Source organism: Rhea pennata, chromosome 29 (genome assembly GCF_028389875.1).
Source record: "Rhea pennata isolate bPtePen1 chromosome 29, bPtePen1.pri, whole genome shotgun sequence".
Lineage (NCBI taxonomy): Eukaryota > Metazoa > Chordata > Aves > Rheiformes > Rheidae > Rhea > Rhea pennata.
Window position 1 is genome coordinate 3990017 of NC_084691.1, and position 20963 is coordinate 4010979.

Consider the following 20963-nt stretch of genomic DNA (forward strand, 5'->3'; position numbering starts at 1 on the left):
GACTACAAGTCCCAGCAGGCAGCGCGGCGCGGCCCACGTGACAGGAAGAGGCGTGTGCGGCGGCGCCGGAAGCGCAGTGCAGCGGGAGCCCCGCGCCGGTGGCCGCGGAGCCCGACGGCTGGCGCAGGTACCGGGCCGGGCCGGGCCGGGCCGGGCGGCGGGGGGGGGGGGGGGGGGGGGTTGGGGGGTGGGACGCGGCTCCGCTGAGCGCGGCCCCGCGTTGCAGGCGCAGCCATGGTGTCCGCTAAGCAGCTGGCCGACGTCGGCTACAAGGCCTTCTCCGGATCCATGATGCTCCTGACGCTCTACGGCGGGTACCTGTGCGGCGTCCGCGCCTACCGCCTGCTCGAGCGCCGCCGCGCCCGCCAGGCCGCGCCCGCCGCCGCCGCCGCCGATGAGTGAGGGCGGCCCCGGGCCCCGCCGAGGACCCGGGGCGGCCCCGGGCCCCACCGACGACCTGGGGAGACCCCGGGCCCGCCGGGCCCTACCGGCAACCCGGGGCGGCCCCGGGCCCCACCGACGATCCAGAGAGACCCCGGGCCCCACCGGCAACCTGGGGTGGCCCCAGATCCCCACCGCCGACCCGGACCTGCAGGGCCCCACCACTGACCCGGGACAGCCCCAGACCCCACCGACGACCAGGGCGGCAGCCCCGACTGAGCCACTCCAAGCAGCCCGGGAAGGATCTGTGGTGCCCGGTGTTCCTGGAACGGGGCCGGGATGAAACAGAGACCAATAAAGCAAAGTAGTCTGGCAAAACGCTTGAGTGAGATGCTGAGTGTTTCCTGGGAGAGGCGCTTCAAGGGGAGCAGCGATTGATATTTTCATGTAATTTTGCTACAGCGAAAGGGAGTGGCAGCCGGGTCTGACTAGCAGTTCAGATGCTGAATGCAGCTGCTTAGAAACACAAAACAGAGCATATGGTTTGAATGATTTTATTTTCCCAAGATGAAACATGTCGAACAAGTTTCTGAAGCATCTTTTAATCAGAGATAAGAGTAAACAATGGTATAAAAGGGTAATAACTCAAGAAGTTTCCAAAATTCTGCTCCTGATTGACATATAGGTCATTGCCCCAAAGTACCATTAAGTTAAAAAAAAACAAACAAACAAAAAACAAAACAAAACAAAACCAAAGAAGCAAAGCCTATGGTGTGGCTGCCTTTCCAGCCCAGTGATTCCTCCATACAGTTGCAAAATCAGAGCAGCAATAGTCACTTCTGTCTTGAAGTACAGACAAGCAGGACTGAAACATGTTATTTTGTGGAAAGTTAAAAACAGCCCACCAGCACTGGTCCGCCCTCACATGAAGCCCTAGCTTAGCCAACCGTATCCAGTAGGTCTGGAAAAGTCTTCAAAACTAAGACTTGCAACAGAAAAAAAAAATAAAAAGGCATGTATTGTGACAGTTGTCTTAGGGGCAGTAAGCAAACCCCTCCCTGCCATTTCAGAAGGTTATAGCTAAGACTTCAGAGGGGCTTGCAGCACCAAAATAGGCAGCAAATGCTAGCCTGGTCCCTCATGACAGCGGAGATAACAAGCTATAACCTCCTTGGCAGATAGCACCCCAATGGCAAGTTAAAATAATGTTTTTATTGTAGCACAATCCAATTCAATGCTTGTAGTCCAGATCACTCACAGCAGGACTGAGAAAAGTCTCTCTGCTACAGCCAGGGTAGCTTGGACTTGAAAATAAGACCCTGCGTTCTCCATGCTCTAAGTGGCTTCTGGAGTGCATCGAGGAAATGTGCTGAACCTGCACTGGAGCAAACCGTCTTTGAAATGGCTCCTTAGCCTTCCTGCAGTCCACGGCCAGCCTAGTCCACGCTTGTTCCATCTTGAGTTGATCCTAGTAAAAACCGGTTTATCACAAACAAAAATACCTCTGCAAATATTGATAGGACAACGATTTAAATACAAAATGGCTTAAAATAAAATCTGCAGCTTTGTTTTTGCCCTAGTAATTGGCTTTATCCCTTCTGTTACATAAAGCCTTTGACTGGTCTGAATTGTGCTCATTTCAGATTCGCTGGAGGTTTCTGGGGAAGGGGTATCTTGATTAAAGATCACTTGGGAATGTGGAGCTCAACACATCTAGACATTAAAAGACAAGTTCGTGTTTGCTCAAGGCCAACCCATAGTCTTATTCCTCTTCTGCCCACTGGCCACTAGCCACATGGCCGTTAATGCGGTTGGAGCCATTGCTCGAAGTGCTGAAAACTCCTTTTGTGCTGTTGGAAGTCACTTCCTCCTCTTCAGAGCTGCTCTCTACATCACTGCGGTCATCTTTTGATACCTAAACATTTCAGATGAAATTTGGAAGTGGGAAAGGGAGGAGGGAAGATGACAAATTCACAGGAAACAACAGTTAGAAGGTAGCATCCATGGGGTTAACCAGCCTCATCAGCTACAGTTACCTTCTATATTTGATTCTGAATCACTTCAAAGAGCTTGTAATCACATACCAAAGGCAAGGCACAAGTTGAAAGAGACAGTCTGGAAATATGGGTTCCATTTTCCAAATACTCTGTACATCTTAGGTGAAAGCACTACACTTTTTTTTTCTTTTTTTCTTCTCTCACTAGATCCACAGAGGACACTATAGATCTTTGGTTGTTCTTTTCTTCCAAGAGCTGCATTTAAGTTAGATAGAGGCTGCTTTTCCAAACAACAAATTAATTTTAAATTAACAGACTTTACAGACACATATGACAACAGTCTGTCCTATAGAGAGTGGCTTTGATATTTCAAAATTCCCCATCTATATTTATCACATTACCATGCCCATAAAATGCTTCCCATTTTCACAGCTTGTGTTTCATACACAAGAACTCTTCGTTTATGAGCCAAACATGTTTGTAGAGCGGGCTGCAGAACAAAGACAGTACCCTAACGCCAGAATAGAACAAGGATCTCAGCCAACAACCTCGATCTGCTCTACAGATTTGTTTTTAGTTAAATGACTGACTGAAAATCCAGCTGATGTTGATTTTTATGTGGGGTTTGAATATCTGAAAACACATCCAGGCATAGTTCTGGCCAGGAGTCCGCACACTTTGCTGTTGGCTGCTCTCAGAGTCCACAGGAGGGCAGTGTACCAACACTGCAGAGCCAAGTGCACAACAAGGTGAAAGAAAGAGGTTGTAAACCCAACTGCAAATAAGTACCGTGGTTGCTGGCTAAGTGCCAGAACCATAAACTCACTATTGCTGAGAAGCGACTGCCTGAAAGGCACATGCTTTACATACCCCAGGGCAGGCTTCTCCACACTTGTGTGTCTGCAACTAATAGTCCTCATTTACTTAATATGCAAGCACTTACTCTGTGGCTAGTGTGTTTCCAAACTGTGTTCAGGATTCAGTTCTACTCTGCCTGCTTTGAGCTGGGATTATGGGTTTCAAACAGCACCGGACAGGAAGTTTTCAAACGCAAAGGAAGATCTGGCAGAAAGCCACGTGAAGTTAATGATTTCCAAGATGGGTTTTGACAGGCCTCTTGGATCTACTGACTTCTGTTTGTTGCCAAAACTTTTATATGTTTCACTACTCCCCTCCCATGCTGGAAGTTCAAAGGGTCACTGGAAGGAAGCAGAAATCCCTCCACTCATTTCCTATTTCTCAAAATTATTTGGGGAACAAGTGACTCTACTATTCCTGTACTTCTCACAAAAATGACTGGATTTCTACTGTCCTCCTTCTTTGGACAGAGTGTTAATGAGCACTAAAAAGACCTAGGTATCAGAATTTTAGCTGTGGGCTTGTAGTAGAAGATAAAAGGTTACACAGCCAGCTGGCAGCAGATGAGAACAAATTCCAGGACTTTGCTTTAACCTTTGGGAGAATTCGCATTTTAGCATACTGGCATGGTCAGCACTGTATCAACCAGGCAGGCAAACATTTTAAGAGAAGGCACAAGCTGTCTGAAGCCCCAAGACCATAGCTTTGCACTTGTCTTAGCCTAGAAACGGACACAGATATATTTCAGTGTACAAACAGGAGCACAGATTACACTTACATGCAAAGGATGAAATTGTCCAGCTCCAATCTGGCACAGAGAAAAGGAGTGAGAAAAGAATGAAGAATACAGAGCTTAGAGTCCTGTCTCTGGCTAGGTCACCTGGTCAGGAGAGAAGCAAGGAAAGGAAAAAGATGTAGATCTCAAGATAAAGAAACAGCTACACAGACAGAAACCAAGACACTTGCAGTAGCAGCTGTAGGGGACAGATAAGATCATGTGCATACTCTGAAACATGCCTTCCCCTGACAATCACTGCCACACACAGCTATGATATAAGTATTTTTCAAGGTTACATTCCATGTGTAGGGGCAGCTTAGAAGTCAAAAGCAAAAGCAGAGGCATAAGAGAAATTCAGATCTGAATACCAAACATCTGACCAAAACAGTATTTTTGCTAGCAAATCAGCTGCCCTCTTTGGTAGCGCTGAAGGAAGTGGCTCCTGCTGGGTTAGCTGTGTGTCAGATTAGTTCCTCGACTAGCCTGCCCCATCTCATGCTACTTCAGCTGAACTACGCCTTTTTGCTTGGTAACTCAGGCTGCAGCAACAGGTTAACACTGTTTGCTCTTATGGCAGTATCCCATTAACCCAGTGGCAACCAGAGGCGTGTTTCTGATAACCCTTCCTCCTCTGTATGCTGTACCTCACTGCCTGGGCAAGCACAGCCAGCCAGCAGCTCGTGTTTTTGCTAACAGCTGGAAGACACAGACTCCCCATCACAAACTCAAGAACCAGTTGAGGTTGAAACACTGGACGCTGAAAAACATCCTGTATGATAGCTCAAAGAGCCTTCTACCAGCTTAAACTTCAAACACAGCGTGTAATGTAACAAATCTACCACCATCACTACTATTACAACATCTGAATGCATCAGAAAATGATGTTATTTACCTGCAATGATCAGAACAGAGAGGGAAGCTTCCTGCCTTTGTTTATATCTAGTAACTGAGTCTACAGAGCAACCAGAGTAAAAAAAGGGGGAAAAAAAGAGAAAAAAAAAAAGAAAAGAAACACTCCCCCCAAAACACTGCACTCCTACAAACCATTCCTCATTCCTGTATCATCCCTCATAGATGACAGAAGGGCCAACTTTCTCGGCTGCCGTGATTCCTTCACAGAGCTTGTAGAAAAAAGGATGCAGAACAGTCACAGGCAATCTTACCTTTCCCCGCACAAGGGCCTTGTAGGCAATGCGAATGATGAGATAAGACCAAATGATATGCAAGATCTGCAAGGTTATCAAAAGGCCATTGAATAGCCACCATGAAGGATAAGGGCCAATCAACTCCCAGCTTTCAAATAAAGTTGTATTCAAAATCCTAAAAGAGATCCAGAAATACATTAGAGATTGGCTGCTCTGGTAACATGGCTTCCAGCTCTAAATTCAGATGACTGGCCAGATGCACAACAGTTTTGTATCTCTCTAGGCATCTGTTGCTTTTCTCCTGTCAGAGTGATGATGCCTCTAGTCTCTTGCCAGAGTTAGGAAACAGGCCAAAGCTAATTAGAAACATTTGAACTGAGCAACAAACAGGAGAAGATGTTCTACAATTTGGTTACATATACAGATCTCTTGCCAATTTCCTTCTTAACAGCATGAGCTTTTATAATAACTTTGCAGGAAGTGATGTCAAACTGCACTGGTCATCAAAACAACCGTCAACAAATTCATACTTGGTCGAACTTCACCCATATTTAAAGCTCAGGAAGGAATTTTGTTCCCAGTAGGCCTCGCTCCCTATGTGCTATTCCCTTCCCTCAGATTTTTAATAGATTCCTCCTGCCAAGCTGGAGGACTGGAAACTGCTTTGTGGACAAAGCATTGTGCATTCTTTCATTAATGTGTTGCTGCTGTTCTTGTCACTGCAGTTTATTGCCAGTACTTAAGTAATTTGATAAACACTTTAGACTTTATGAAGGGGAGAGGTGTGGAGAGACCTTTAAAGATGCCATTAATTTCACATAGCTTTTAACATTTCATAAGAAAAATGAGCTTTCAAAAAAGAATCTACTCCCTCCCCACAAGATACAGCTACAGAAACATCTAATTCATAGCCAGTAATTTACAGTTAGATTACATGAAAGTTCCAGAGGTTTGTTGTTGTTTCATACTACTAATTAGGGAAGGGAATATGCATGAATTGCAACAGCAGTAGGGTCTGCAAAACCAGAGATAACTTGCTGGATTTCTCTATGAAGTTGAGGAATTACATTACAGCCAGTGGAAAACACATTAAAGATTTACAGGTCTGCTGAGCAATAGCATGATGCAAGAGCATCACCTCAAGACAGACAACATCAAGAGAAACAATGGCAATTATCTCATCTGTCAGTGGAAGGCAGCCTATGGAGACACAAGTATCAGAGTTATTCCTTATCCACATTCCTTTGATACACTTAATGGAAAACAAGCGAGAGCTTTAATTGCAAATTATGAAAACGTAAATTAACCACCATTTCCCCCACATTCAAAGTGCTCAGGACAAAGGGGATGCAGGCTGCCCATTGCCCATGAAATAAATACACAGAGCAAAACTAAACTGAATAATAATCAGCTGTCACCAAATTTTCAATATACCCTTTCAACAGAAAGGACTAGACAACATGTTATCACTAGAAAAACCTCACCAAGCCTGACCTGTTGGGGTGAGAGGGAATCTCATTATAGGATGATGAGCTATAAGCCATTTAGCAGGGTTTTTACCTCCAAGAAACCCAAGACCTATTTTAGGCTCCGAACAATCAAGGCACAAGGATAGGACAGGAATGTCATAAAAAATCAGAAGAGGCAATGATGACTAAGCCAGATACTCAGAAATCAAATTTATCTCAGGAGAGCATGCCTCATTTGTAACTATTTCCAAAACTCCTTAAAAATCAAGAGAAGAAAACAACTGAGTCTTCCAGAACAGACACCAGCTGAATCAGCTCCAGCTAATAAGCACTGTCATCACTTTGCAGTAAGAGGAGAGGAGGCAGCTGCACTTTAGGATTCTAATCACTTTTCACATTTCCCTCAACTGACTGTTGAGAGCTTTCTTCACATTCCTAGTTCCAAACTAGGATTGATCCAAACAATATTTACATTGTCTGCAGCTTCAGGCTGCCTTGAGGGACAGGCTGTAATGCTTGCACGACATCTTAATACACACGCTTTGCTTAAAGGATTGGAAGAACAAACAAGACTTTAAAGCTCAAGGTGCTTACCAGAAAGGATAAATGCCCAGCCGCGTAACGATGAATACAACGCCAAAGAGCATGAAGAAGGCATCACACAGACGTTGGTACTTGGCATAATTGGCTAGCTTTGCAGCCTGAGAGAGACAAGGAACATCAAAACATTTATTCCCTTTGTGCACCCATATAATTACCAGGCTGTAGAGCTCTGATACTCTCAAACCATCACATATCTAAGGAGTTTAGAACATTTAAGGATTATTCTTAGCACTAAAGAAGTTATGAGGAAAAGCTGACAAGGCATGATCAGCAGCACAAGTTTTATGGCATGTTTAATGCTGTTTATCCAGAATGGGAAACTCAGCTTGCTCCCCTGAGACCACACGAGCATTAGGTACACAAAGATTAAAAAGGAAACATCACGGCAACTCACCTCTAAAAGGAAATCTGATGCATCATGCAGGCACAGCACCAGAGTTCCAACCCGCACCATATTATTCATGTAAGAGAATGTGATGAGTCCAATTGTAGCCAAATGATGGACAAACATGATCAGGAAGTCCTGGAAGCAGAAAAATATATGAAGAGCCTTTGTCTGTCAAACGAACACAAAGGTTTGAAACAGAGCCAAAAAACTGACTACCTGGGGTCATAGGATTACTTCCGTTCAGACTCTGACTACACTTTTATATAAAAACTCAGCTCATCACACAGCAACACCCATCATTACTAGAGGCTCCAGAAAGGTCTCACTCTCAACATTTGTGCTCCTGTAAAGCCAGAGTTCTGCAAACACAGGCACAGCAGATGTCTCTCTGGCACATACATGCACGGCTGAGGTAAGTATGGCTGCAAACCCCACTGAAAAGAATAACAGAACAAGCTATGTTCTTTATTTTTGGCTCCTTTTGATTTTAAGTCATATTGCAAGTCCTTTTGGATTTTGGCACAAATTGTAAGTGCACTGCTGTTACTGTTGTCAGTTTGCAAAAGCCTGCCGGAGCATAGCAGGCAAAGAGCATGAGATAATCCAACAGCAAGAACTAGGCCACTACATCAAAGAAAATGGTACTACACACATGCATTCTGGGTTCTTTTTCAGTTGTATCCCTGGCTGCCACACTTGCGCTCTCTATCAGTGTCTTGCCATGTTTGCAGTGGGGAGTGTAGTCCACTTTGTTAAAGTCAAGAGTACCAAATTAAATGTTACAAACAGTATCACAGATGTTGTTAATCACTCCTCCTCATGGCTCCAAGATCTCCTGCAGTGCCTGCCTCACCTGCTAATATTTCAATACAAAAGAAATCCCAGACAAACAGCTAATGCAAAAACTGGGATAATATACTACTTTGCAGTTTCTATAACAGAAGCCTTAAACCATGATTTACTATGAACTGTTTTCAACAGTAATAATATGCAAAAATCCTAGAATGCAGCACAATGGAATTAGAATCCAGCAGTCATTACCAGTCATCGCTCTGCTACACACTTGGGTGAAGAATTACTTTCCAAAAAATGTTTATTATTGCTTTAGTGTTTGCCATTTGCTCAACCTACTCAGCAAGGTAATGCTCAGAGTATCTTACTTTCAGGCTTTCTTACTTTCAAGCATTCAACCTATATTTATGCCATGGTTTGATCAACTGTTTATTGGGAAGTATTGAGTGATTCCATCTTTCCTGGGAAGGTGAAAAGGACTCTCAAGGAGATACCAGGTTACATACCAGGCTTGCCCCTCCCTTCTCCCACAGGACTGTGTAGTGACTATAAGAAGAGGCAGACTACAAAAAGATGCAAGTGAGGAGGAAGGTACAGTTATTACTATGCTTCAGCTTTACTGGCCAGGCACACTGACATTTTCTGTTAGTGCAATTCTGGTTAATCTCACCTTCCGTTTAATGTCTGTAAACTGAGAAAACATAAGAGACCAATAGAAGGCCAGCTCCAAGATATAGTAATAATAAAGCCTGGATGTTAGAGGCTGGAAAACAAACAAAGATAACACAGTTAAAAGACAAAGTACTTCAAAATTCACATTAAAATACACTTTTTCCTTCCTTCCTTCCCATCCCACTCTGTTCCTCCAGAATGCTGAGGCTGAAGTTAAAACATCCAGAATTAAGGTTTAGTAAAAACAAGCTTAAGCAACAGAAGTCTTGCTATGCACTTAGTCACACAAACTTGTGTGTCTGAACTTTAGAATAAAGGAGTAGGATTCACTTGTGCACGTTACAACTCATACTGCAGCCTTTTGGATTAAGAAAATTAGACACTAGAACAGATTGGTTGGCCTCTATACAACTGTACTTACTGCATAAAGGCAGAAAAGAACATTGTAAATAAGTTACTAGTATAATTTTATGTGTAAAATTCACTTTTAATAATCTCAGCAGCAATTAAACATACAATGAATGTGAATCGAGTCAGTCTTATCTGAGGAAACAATGCTGTCAAGAGCCCTAAACCAAATCTGAAGATATAAAAAAAACAAAATGCCATCTTTGTGCCTTCCGAAAAGGATGGCCATTCACTTAACTAGAAGGCTTACCATGCTGCATCCACTCCACAGAACATGAGAAACATTCAAATCTACTGAGTTTCAATCTGCTATCATTAATGAAAAATAAAACCTGGAGCTCTGAAAAAGATTTGAATCTAGTAAGTGTTTATCTCCTACCTGAAAAGGGTAGTTGTACCAGCACTGTCGTGTATCCCAAAACCAGGGTGCCTAAAGGGGAAAGGAACAAAATGTTGTTATTCTGCTAGAATTTTTCTGCCCTATCACCTACAGTACTGTTCCACAGAAATTTCCTCTTGATTCTACCATCTATGCTAAATTTATTCTAAGACATCATAGGGATTTAAAATATTCTTTCTGCAGCCAAAAGCAAGCTATAATAAAGATCTAATATTGATGACTCAAAGATACTAATACAGGGAAAGAGGAGAGGAAAGAAAAGCAGCAGCAGCAGCAAAGGAGGTTTCTCCTATTGTGTGGTAACTAGACAAAGAAAGTTTCTAATATTTTCATAAGACCAGATTTTATAGAAGCTTAGCAGCTTTCCTATACTGTCAAGAAGGTCTTTAAAAGGAAGCCCAAGGATCTCAAATAAGGAAGCAAAAAGATGACCATCAACACTAAACCTCTGCTGTTTTAAGTTAGGTGCAGAAGAGGAGACCGGTAATCAAACCTCCTAAATTTCAGGAAGACAAACACAGTCCAGTACCATGCCACATAGAACAACAGTAAAGGCAGGGAAGGGACAAAACTCACCGACCAGAGAAACTTGATTCCATATAAAAATATACTTAAATAAAATGTAAATCTCCACCTAGAAACATAAATAAAAATAAGATTAAAATATTAAACAAATAGCTTCTGGTTAACATTTGTAATAAAAACTGGAAAGAATTGTTAACCAAAACTAACACCTGAAAGGTGTTCACCCACCAATCTGTAATTCTCCATTTGTAAGATTTTTTTTGTAAGAATAAACCTATTTAAGAATTTTCACACCACACTAATTCACATCAACAGCCAAGTTTGAAATAAAGTTGAGTGAACAAGTACTGTTCATACACTTTAATACACAGTATCAAGATAACAAGAAAAGCCATTGTTATCCAGAAGGTATCCTAATATATGTATTTGTCCCTCTTACCTTGTGGCTTTAAGTAGACAAAATCATACTGGGGGGAAAGAATTAATATGAAGAAAATTACTGGAAAGGAAAGAAACCAGCACAGAAGAAATAATAAGTCAGGAAAAAATATTCAGATGCTATTACACTAACAGGCAACTGTGAGCATTGAGAAAGAAACAAAGAACAAAAGAATGAACCAACATGAGAAGAACAGGAATCCAAGAAGCACCTTTATAAAAGTACATACATCACTGCATAAGCCATAAGGACAGTCTGTCTGGGAAAAACAGTGATCCACATCATAACTATGCAGACAGCAGACTTAAATACTCAAGTTGTGCACACGCACCTGCATATGTGCACGTACAGAGACCCACTGAAGCGTTACTCTCTGCATCATGAATGTGATACACTATCTAGAGCTGTTCACCATTGACAGTTAGACAGAAGTAAGTCCTGTACAGATGTTCTGGGCTATCACACATACAAACAAAATACATTAAAACACTGAATTCTAAAAAGCCCTCTTGATTTCCTCCATTTTCCTATATGAGGACTCCACCAGCCAACCCCAAGACGCTAGTTTAAGTTCGCAGCTGAACAGAGTTTCAGTTAGAAAAGTAAACATACAACTGGATCTCTAAGATGGAATCAAATCTTGGCTTCCGCATAAACATACATGCTCTCACAAAATTTAGTGAGGGTGGTGGGTTTGTCCTGGTTCCTCCGATGACGAAACCAGCGCTGGATCTTTCGAACATCCCAGTCTAGCTGTTTTGACAAGCCTTCTAACCTTTTTCCATCTGGAGACTGAAGGAAAATAAAACAAGCGTCATTTCTCCTATTTCTCAACCTGCCTTCAGTCCGACATTCTTCTCCTCTGTACTACAATAGAAATGATGCACAATTAATAAGAAGAAAAATCATACAAGGAACGCATTAGGTACACAATATTACATTTTAAAAGCAGGAAATTGTTACCATAGATAACCTTCACATATGACTAATTATTTCATTATTCAGAATGCTTTTGGTTTAACATTTCCTCTTCTATTTTGTCATTTGACAGTACATTATTACACAAAATGCATTTGTTCTCTTTTTTAAACTTAGAGGGAGTTTTTAAAATGTCCTGTCCTATCTGTTAAAATTTGTATACCAACTCAAATAGTCCAGAATTCAAGAAGATGAAAACTGATTGTGTTGCTACTCACTGTGAAGTTTCCTTAAACTTCAAAGTAATAGTTTGTGTTTAACCTACAAAATATTTGCGTATTCCAAAGGGGCATCATATAGATGGTAATGTTCCTCTTATCATTTTTAAGCTTTACAAATAAAATTAAATTTGAAAATTGAAATAACTGTATGATACAGAATATATCCTTTTTTCTCTGATGGGGAACTGTATTGGCAGTTTATCTGTTTGAATGATGACAGAAATGAATTCGTAAGTGCAGACAAAACAAACAAAACCTGGTAACTACCTCTAAAATGACCCAGTGCTGAGGTAAGCCATGTTAGTTTCAGACAAGCTCTGCCAGGGAGCTCTTACAACTGAAAGATGATAAACACATTTTACTATGAGTTACATACAGACCCAACAAGCTATACAGAATACTGATTTAACAAATAGTTATCAGACCTTTCATCTGAAAAACAGAATAATCTGCCATTTGATTTTGAGTATTGAAACCACAACAACTTTCCTGTAATTCCATTACAACCAGATTTCTCTCCTCTTAACTAAACTTTAAAGGTTCAAGCTACTTGATACTTCTGCATCGAAATGAACCTATCTCAAAATAAATAAATAAATAAATACAGCTTATTAACAGAGCTCGAATTTCAGAGCAGCAATGTAATCTTTCCTCTGCATCAGTGCCACCCTACATTCTGATTCTCCAAATCCAAACCAATAGCAGACACAGGCATAGTGATACAGTTAAATGCAGCCCTGTTTTTACGAGCTAGTTAAATTTTGCACAGCATGCTTCCTCATGAGTTTCCTAAACATTAATTCCAAGGACATCTCCTATATCAAAGTCATCCCGAGAAATGACATCAAATCATAAGAGCCTTTCAGTTCCAAATACCTCAAAACATGCTCCCAGGAGCAAAGTTTTACTAAGGTCTTTATAGAATTTCTCTTCCATTCACTGAGCACTTTATCTGCTGCACACGGAATGAAGTTCAGCATCACCAGATCAAAACATAAAACCTTCCATTTCATTATCTTTAATGAAAATCTATCATACTGTTAGTGTTGATGTAACTGCTAACACTCAATAGAATACAGACAGTGTAGCATTGTCATTCCAGAATGAAGGAGCACTGTCAGCTTATGCTAAGTGAGAGAATGGCCATAAGAAACAATCAAAAGAAACACCTATAGTCAACATTAAATGTCCTACCCTTTATCAGGGCACGCTTCCACTGACTGACTGGCTTTCCTTCTGTAACTGGCTTCCACTGTGACAGCTGTCATCCAATTCCACAGTAGACAGCAAAAACAAGGGGAAGGCATTCACACAACTGGCCACTAAGACAGCGAAATAACAGCCCTCAAGAGGGTACCACCTTTCCAATAGAAAGCAAAAAGCACTGGGACTTATTTTACTAAAGCAAGAACTGCCACCTGTTACAGGAGTTACAACCTGGACAGAAAGCCAGAGAACTAAAGGAAGAGACTCGCATCTTTCTATAAAGAGAACTTTTTTGTTCAAAAAAATTCTTCTGTTTGTAAAAGTGCAGGTCAGGCATGAAGAGAAATTACTTTGCTATAAGAAGACATGTCAGAGGCAGAGTAAAAACAGAAGGAGCATGTTCCCTGTGCATGCACACTGTGAAACCAGAGAATTGGAAAACAAAAACCAACCAACCAGACCAAAAGAAAGCTTTCTTACAAGCCTTCACTTCTAGCAGAATCTGAAGTGTGACTCACCTTAGTGATGGATGTAAACACTTTCTCTAAAATTGCATTCGGCTGAGCTCTATGAGGTCCACTGTCTTGAATGCCAAGGTTTATGGCACATGGCTTGGCAATAAACCTGAAAGAATTCCAAAGAAAGAGCCAGATTAAAATAAGATATATATTTCCCTCCTCTTTGCCTAAATAACGATGACCCTGACTTGTCACAAACTGGCAAACCTATCTCAGAAGCTTTTGAAGGCCTTCATTCATTTTGCTCAAACAAACCTCTACAGGGCCACAAAAGGGGCAAGGCTTCATAGGTGAGGTGTTAGTCCAACTGGTAATTGCAAACAGCATATGTAGTACACACATCTCCTAAGGAGAAGAATTAAAGGGCCTTAGTTGTAGGATCAGGATGCCTTCTCCCAAGTGATTTACAGTACTCAAAGGAAATAACAGATCACTGATGAGAGTCCTCTGTGAACATAAATCACTGGCACCCTCGTAGCACTGCAAACAAAATGCCGTATTTCCAGAAGGCTTGATGTCACATAGCTGCAAAAAAGGGGAAGTTCAAGTGACAGTTCCTAAAGGACACAGACATCCTTTTTCTTTTTTCCCTTTGGAAAATGAAACTAAGTGGCTTGTTTACTCAGGGAGAGTGGGAAAGATGTAAGAAGTCACTCAGTCTAAAAGCCCCAAGATCCCAGTATCTCCTTCAATCCCGTATGCAACATGGATTCCAAAAGCTGATCTAACACTTTGTGAATTTTAGAGCACAGACATTTTCTCTTCTGAGAGGCACTGAAAACAAGACCATGTTTGCAACTAAAATGAAGATATAAGTATTCAAAAATAATTAGAGTTTGCACTACCTTTGCACCAGACTGGCCATAGGATTAAAAAATAATTAAATTTTTAAAAGCATGTGTTACTGGAATATGCAAATAGTTCCCTGTCCTATTGGAGGGCAAGGACTAGAAAGAGCAGCAAAATTAAAAAAAAAAAGAAAAAGAAAAGAGAACGATAAAAGGATTAATTTGAGAGCAAAGAACTTGTTAGACAAGTAATAGACACTGTGACTCTATGACCCTAAGTTTCTCTGTCTTGCCCTCTTGCCCTTCAGTTTCTTCACATGCACTGTTCATTTCAACAGCCATAGGGAGGAAAAAAAATAAAAAAAAAGCATTATTTCCTTTTAATTCAGTTCTTTCTAGCTCAAAAGCCTTACTGCTTCCTCTGTAATCTCGACCACCAGCCAGGAATTGTGCTATGATATTATAAAACACTTGGCCAGACCTCCATAAAAGTCTACCTCTTTATAATCTTCTTTCCTACAGGATACACCACTGCAACAATAACTAAGAAGTATGCACATGTAATCACAAGATATCAAATATTTTTATTTCATGTTGTGGGTCACACTGCTTACAGTCCTATCAGAAAAATAATCTAGAGCTGGCCTGAAGCTTGGATCATTTTCCTCACAGAAGAGGGAACACCTGAAAATCTACAAATCCACCCATTCAAATAATTTCTTATTGAGGAGATCTTTTATTTTTTTTTAAGAGTAGGTAAAAAGAAGAATCAATTGTTAAGAGACTCCTTTTTTTTTACAGAATGTTTTGGCATTATCTTAGATTTCAAAGCTTGGTGCAACAAGAAAAAGGTACAGATTTAAGTACAGAAAGAACACTTTGAGACATAAAAATTAAAAAAGAGAATGCCAAAGCTTTGTAAAAAAACTGCTCCTGAGCAGTAGGCTTCCTTCATTAGGACGCTTGGGGCAAAAAAAAGCAACTGTTTAGGGAAAACTGAAGGTGATCAAAAATAAAAAAATATATATATCAAGAGTAAGCCACAGGTTACAGATACACAACAGGTCTCAAGTTACTCAATCAAGCATGCAGAAGACCAAAGAGCAAAACAATAAAACCCCACAAACATTTCTAGGTGCACAGCAGCAGACAAACATCAACACAGGCAAATAAATAAAGGTACAACAACGGAGGCAGCCCCAGCCATGGAAATGGGGAGGAAAAAAAGACAGCAACAATGGATTTCATTACTTTTAAGGAAGTCTAACCAAACGCTTCTCTGACTCCAGAAATGGCATCACGCAACGGGACTGCAAGTCGCAACTGTCTTTCGACAGGACTTCCTGACGAGCTATGAATAGGTGTGGAGCCCAGGCTGGGCGCGTCGGGCTCACGCTCCCGAGCCCGCAGAGCAGAGCGCACCACGCGCCCTGCACGACGGCTGGGCCACCTGCCTCCTTGGAGGAGGATGGGCACCTCAGCGAGAAAAAAGTCTGCCTAGCTATAGGAGTTAGGCCCTGGAAAAGGTTGCCCAGAGGCTGAAGAATTTCTGTCCTTGGAGATATTCAAAACAACAGAATGGGATCACAAGCAATTTGATTTCACTAAAGTGTTGGCCCTGCTTTGAGAAGGCAGTCGGACGTGACCTCCAGAGGCCCCCTCCAACCTAAATTATTTTATGACTCCATAAAATTCTTTTAACTGCAGCAATTATTCCCAAGGTCAAATTTCTGCCGCACCCTTCTAGCAAGGAATTATCCACACTTACATACTCATATTGTTATTTTTTGAACAAGAATCTGTTCATTGGCTGAATGTATATCTACTAAACTACCTTTCGCATGCTGGTAACTTAGACTGATTTTGTGACTGACATCGATTTTCAAGTACACGGGTATCATATACTACAACAAGTATCTTCCCCACAAACCTAACTTCAAAATCCTTCTTTATGGAACATTCAAGTTTGTCTAGGAACTTCCTATTATAGCTCTGAAAAGGAAGTCAACAATCTCTTAAATAGTAAGATTTATAATGCCTGCACATCCCGGAGTTAGTTGCACAAAAAGTTAGAGCACATCTCTTTAATAAGCTTGCACTTTCACTGTGTTAAGACTAGACCAGCTCATTCCACAACTGGCACCGATTTCCCAGGCCGATCTGATGCAGTAACATTCAGAACCATATTCTTGTGAGAGTGAACACAAGCTGCAGATCCTCTCTGACCCACGGAGTATCAAGAGTGTCTGCTGGTGAACAGGCATTCCAGTGTAATCACAAGCACATCATATGAGTAACACGCTCCAGGTCTTCCCAGACACCTGGGAAATTTTTTGTGCCCGCAGTGGGACAATATGCATGGGGGAAATAACAGCCAGTATAGCTGAGAAAAAATGAAAACAGACATAGCTGTAGGCAGAAGTCCCATCTGCATCTTATCTGCACAAAAATCCCCTCCTGCAGCTGTGTGTCAGGACCTTATCTTTCCCTATACGTCTTGCCTCATCTCTATAGTTCTCACACACTACTTCCCATATACAATCAACTTGAGGAAGATTTTACCAACATCTTGATGTACAGGCTAATTTACAGTAGCATCCACTAACAAAAATATGCATCAATGTAACAAGTCATTCAACAAGGGGGAAAAAGCACCTCCTCACACTGAAGACCTACTGGAAATGCAGAAGAGGAAAGAGAGAAATTAAGGAAGAAAAGCCAAAACAAAAGAGCTGCAAAAGTATATAATTCAAGTTCTGAGTCATCAAGTCCTGCTGCCAACTGTGTGTCAAAGAAGCAATTTGACTTTATCATCCTCAAGGCCTGTATCAGGGTATGTGTGCAATGGGATTTTATTAGACAAATCTGAATTTTTATGACATGTTCAAAAGGGCAGAAAGAGGGAGGAAAGCATAAAAAAAAAGGTCTTTAAAACACACTAGAAATTGCCCCACGTACTATTTTTACAATCTGCTTTTACTTCAGGATACAATCATGGAGACACTCTATAGCAAAGAAACAGCCAAAGAAACAACAACCCTTTCATCAACCATGCCATGGTCTTGAGGTTTCACTGTGTAGGAAGAAGACTTAATTTTGCATTTGACTCCTCCCTAAATTAACACTGCAAGAGGAATTTCACAAGCCAGGGAACACAGCACAGACATTATGAGGGCAAAAAAAGTAATATGAGGAGGACTGTCTGATCAAGTTCAGTACCTCTCCCAGTGTCTCATGTTCCAGAGAAAAGAGACTCTTTTGCACTTCTTCTCAAAGCTAACATACCCAGACATATCAAGTCTGAGGGAAGTGAGGACACCTTCCATCCTGATCCCTGCAACCTCTCTGTAAGGGATTCTACCTCACAACTTCCTTTCCTGGTCTGCTAGCAAGTATGGACACTGGACCAAGACCAGCACCAGCACTCCAGGCTAAGATAGCATTTTGGCACTGCCACGTACCTCTGTGTTCCTTAGTCCTCTGCACTGGTTTGAGGAGCTGAGAATAGTTTTCTAAAGCTAGGTTTTTGGGGTTCTTTGGGGGGGGGGGGGTAGGGGAAGCAGGACGATAAGATGGAGCCCAAAAAAAAAAAGAGGCCTTTCAAGTTTCTGAATTTCTGTTCTACTTTGCTTACCTGCTTCACATTTTCACCCACAGTTCTCCTGCCTTTTCACTTTGCCCTAGCCCCCTCTTCTTGTTTAATCTCTGAAAACTCGGGGGAAAAAAATGTGCTCCTTGCAGAAAATCTACAAAATAAAACTGACTGGATTCCTGCTTAGTTTATTTCTATAGCCCTCTCCATGCTTAGAAATATTTCGGTTCTTTCTAAGTAGACATCTAAGATCAGATAAGTCTTTAACTAGTCAAACAGGAATCCGAGGTGTTTTCAGTCTGCTTCACCTAACGGTCTTTCTAAATGAGCATGGTTATTAATTAGGGCCTGTGTCACCCAGGCAGCCTGCTCCACGCAAGACATCCATCGCGGAGAGGACGAACCTCTGCCCCGGTGGGGGCTCGTGTCGCGCGCTCACGATTCCCGAATACACCAGAAACACGGTATTACGAGCGCTGGCGGGCGGAGGCGACCATCCGCACGCACTTCCCTTCTGCCCAAGATGCCGGGCATCCAGAAACCGTTTAATAATGCACTAGGCCATGTGAGCGAGGGCCGTTTCCTCAGCCAGGAGGTGACAAGGAAACGGCAGCGCAGGCGGCGAGCAGCGGCCCAGGGGAACCAGGCGCCGAGAGGCGAGGGAAGAGGAAAGCGAATCGATCCACTTGTTCCTCTCGCTGCCTCAGCCCGCAGGTGCCAGCAGCCCCGCGGGGAGGCTCCTCACAGGGCGCTGCGACGGGGCAGCATGTCGCGACGGAGCCGCGACAGGTTTCTCGGGGGTTACACAACATGCTGCGTCCACGCGCGCAAAACAAATGATTAAATAAGAGCCGCCCGGGGGTGTGTGTGTGGGGGGGGGGGGGGGGGGAGCAGCGGGCAGCGAGCCCGGCTCGGCCTCCGCGGCGAGGCCTCGGCGCTGCCCCGAGGCGCTGCCCCGCGCCGCTCGGAGGCCCCTTCCCGCCGCGCCCGTTGCTAAGAGACACCGGCGGCCTCGCGCCGCGCTCGGCCGCCGCCGCGGGGGCGGGGGCGGGCCCCGCGCTCACCTCTCGAAGAGCAGCCGCACGGCGAAGATGCCGAGCGCCAGCGGGAAGGCGGAGAGGACGTGGCCGGCGCGGGGGTACTGCAGCCCGCTGCCTGGCGGGCCCGGCTCCCCGGCCAGGTCCGCCCACGTCACGTTGTGCGGCAGCCAGAACCGCTCGTTCCAGAACCAGGCCCGCAGCAGCGCCGCCGCGGCCGCCGCCATCTTCCGCCGCCACCTCCCTCCCCCCCCCCCCTCTCCGCTCGGCGGCCGCTGCTGAGGCGGCCACCGCAGCCCACAGCGGGGCGGCGCTGCCGCGCCCGCCAGCGCGCATGCGCCGCGCCGCTGGGCGGGGCCGCGGAGGCGGGGCCCCGCGTCTCGCCACGCCCCCCGCCGCCATCGCCACGCCCCTCCACCGCCTCGCCGCGCCTCCTTTCGCCTCGCCACGCCCCCCTCCGTCATATCGCCACGCCCCCGCCGCCTCTCCCCGCCCCGCCCCGCCGCCGCGGACCGTTAGCTCGGAGCACGCGCGCTGAGGGGCGGGGCGGCGCGTGCCCGCCCCTGCGCACGGCGTGGGCGAGCCCGTTGTGGGTGGGGGATGGGCGGACGGGCGGTGCGCGCGCGGCGGGCGCCTCAGCGCTGAGGGGAGGGGGACTCGCGAGCCGGGGCGAAGGCGTTTTTCCTCTCGGAAAAGCCTGCCCTTCAAGCCGTTAAGCGGGCCTTGCTGAGGCAGAGTCTCCCTGAGAGGAAGGGCCCGGGGCTGTGCAGCTGCTCCCAGGAGGAGTCTGTGAGAAGACGCTAACGGGTTAGTTTTGCGGACATCTGCTTCGTTTAACGTTCAAGCACAAAACAGCAAGAAACAGACCGTTTCGGCAAAGCTAAAACTAGTCTGAATAGGTTGAATAAGTTTCCTGAATATCTATTTTTAATTATGTTCTGGCTTAGCAGCCCAAGGATAAGGGTTACCAAGTAACGAAACCTAGCCTTGTGTAAACATTTTAATTAGATTCTCAAACAGAGTAAAGGTGGTCAACATCAACTTCCTGGTACACTGTAGCAAATGATCCATTTTTTTTTATAAAATAGCCCTTTTGGCATCTGTCCTGGGGAGAGCAAATTAAATGGCCCATTAAGCACTCAAATGCTATGATAACTAATAGATTCAAGGACTGACTGTTTTTTGTTGGGTTTTTTTTTTTGTTGTTGTTTTGTAAATTGAATGATGTTATTAAAATACTCAACAGTGGAAATTTCTTCTTGAAGAAGCTCAGCTAGGGGTCAATCTGAGTGAGAGGTAAGGGTTCTTGTGTCTCAGGGACTCACAAATGTCTCAGATTTAACCAGAATTAATGATGTATAACATCAGTTTCCAGTAATTGCAGCCAGTGTTGCTTTAGTATCATGTAACTGGGCATGCCTTGTAAAATTCAACCACAGTTTCTAAGAAACAAGTAGTAGGCACATCCAGTGAATCCAACTGAATCATTATTCAGAATATCCTGTGTTATATTAGTCTCATAGAAAACCTGTTCTTCCCTTCCTTTTCAACTATGCTTAGCACAAAGTTTCCTGTCAGAAAGAGCTCCGATTGCTTAGTAATTTGAAATCTGATCCTGAATGGATTTTAATAGGAAGAGATAAGGATTTAAGTGTTAAAGCAGTTTGCACTCACATATCAGCTCAGTTCTGCAGGACCTGCCTTTCCCAATCAAGTCTTTCTTCTCCCTTAAAGAACAAACTAGCCAGTATGTCTCATGCCTCATGGT

The 20963-nt window shown here is 43.7% G+C and overlaps 2 protein-coding genes across 4 annotated transcripts; one reads left to right on the forward strand and one right to left on the reverse strand.

Moving 5' to 3' along the window:
• Positions 1 to 24: 24 nt before the first annotated feature.
• LOC134152203 (cytochrome c oxidase assembly protein COX14) lies at positions 25 to 759 on the forward strand. Its single transcript, XM_062597370.1, has 2 exons — positions 25 to 127; positions 227 to 759. Exon 2 carries the CDS (start codon positions 235 to 237, stop codon positions 400 to 402), a length of 168 nt encoding a protein of 55 aa, XP_062453354.1. The 5' UTR covers positions 25 to 127; positions 227 to 234; the 3' UTR covers positions 403 to 759.
• A 160-nt stretch (positions 760 to 919) lies between these two features.
• CERS5 (ceramide synthase 5) lies at positions 920 to 19426 on the reverse strand. Of its 3 annotated transcripts, none has more exons than XM_062597298.1 (11): positions 19223 to 19426; positions 13779 to 13884; positions 11517 to 11647; positions 10468 to 10525; positions 9871 to 9921; positions 9082 to 9174; positions 7626 to 7754; positions 7223 to 7329; positions 5178 to 5334; positions 4015 to 4044; positions 920 to 2296 (listed from the first exon to the last, which is right to left on the reverse strand). In XM_062597298.1, the coding sequence occupies exons 1-11, from the start codon at positions 19420 to 19422 to the stop codon at positions 2144 to 2146; spliced, it is 1215 nt and encodes a 404-aa protein (XP_062453282.1). In that variant the 5' UTR covers positions 19423 to 19426; the 3' UTR covers positions 920 to 2143. The 3 variants fall into 3 exon arrangements, 2 of the variants coding, with proteins under 2 accessions (XP_062453282.1, XP_062453280.1); XR_009960972.1 differs by having other exon boundaries at positions 2217 to 2296; positions 4015 to 4116; XM_062597296.1 differs by lacking the exon at positions 4015 to 4044.
• Between the last annotated feature and the right edge of the window lie 1537 nt (positions 19427 to 20963).

Coding starts and splice junctions, on each gene's coding strand:
- LOC134152203 (XM_062597370.1), top strand. CDS start 235: ATGGTGTCCGCTAAGCAGCTGGCCGACGTCGGCTACAAGGCCTTCTCC.
- CERS5 (XM_062597298.1), bottom strand. CDS start 19,422: ATGGCGGCGGCCGCGGCGGCGCTGCTGCGGGCCTGGTTCTGGAACGAG. Junction 13,885..19,222: donor GTGCGGCTGCTCTTCGAGAG/GTGAGCGCGGGG, acceptor GAATTCTTTCAG/GTTTATTGCCAAGCCATGTG. Junction 9,175..9,870: donor GGTACAACTACCCTTTTCAG/GTAGGAGATAAA, acceptor TTTGTTTTCCAG/CCTCTAACATCCAGGCTTTA.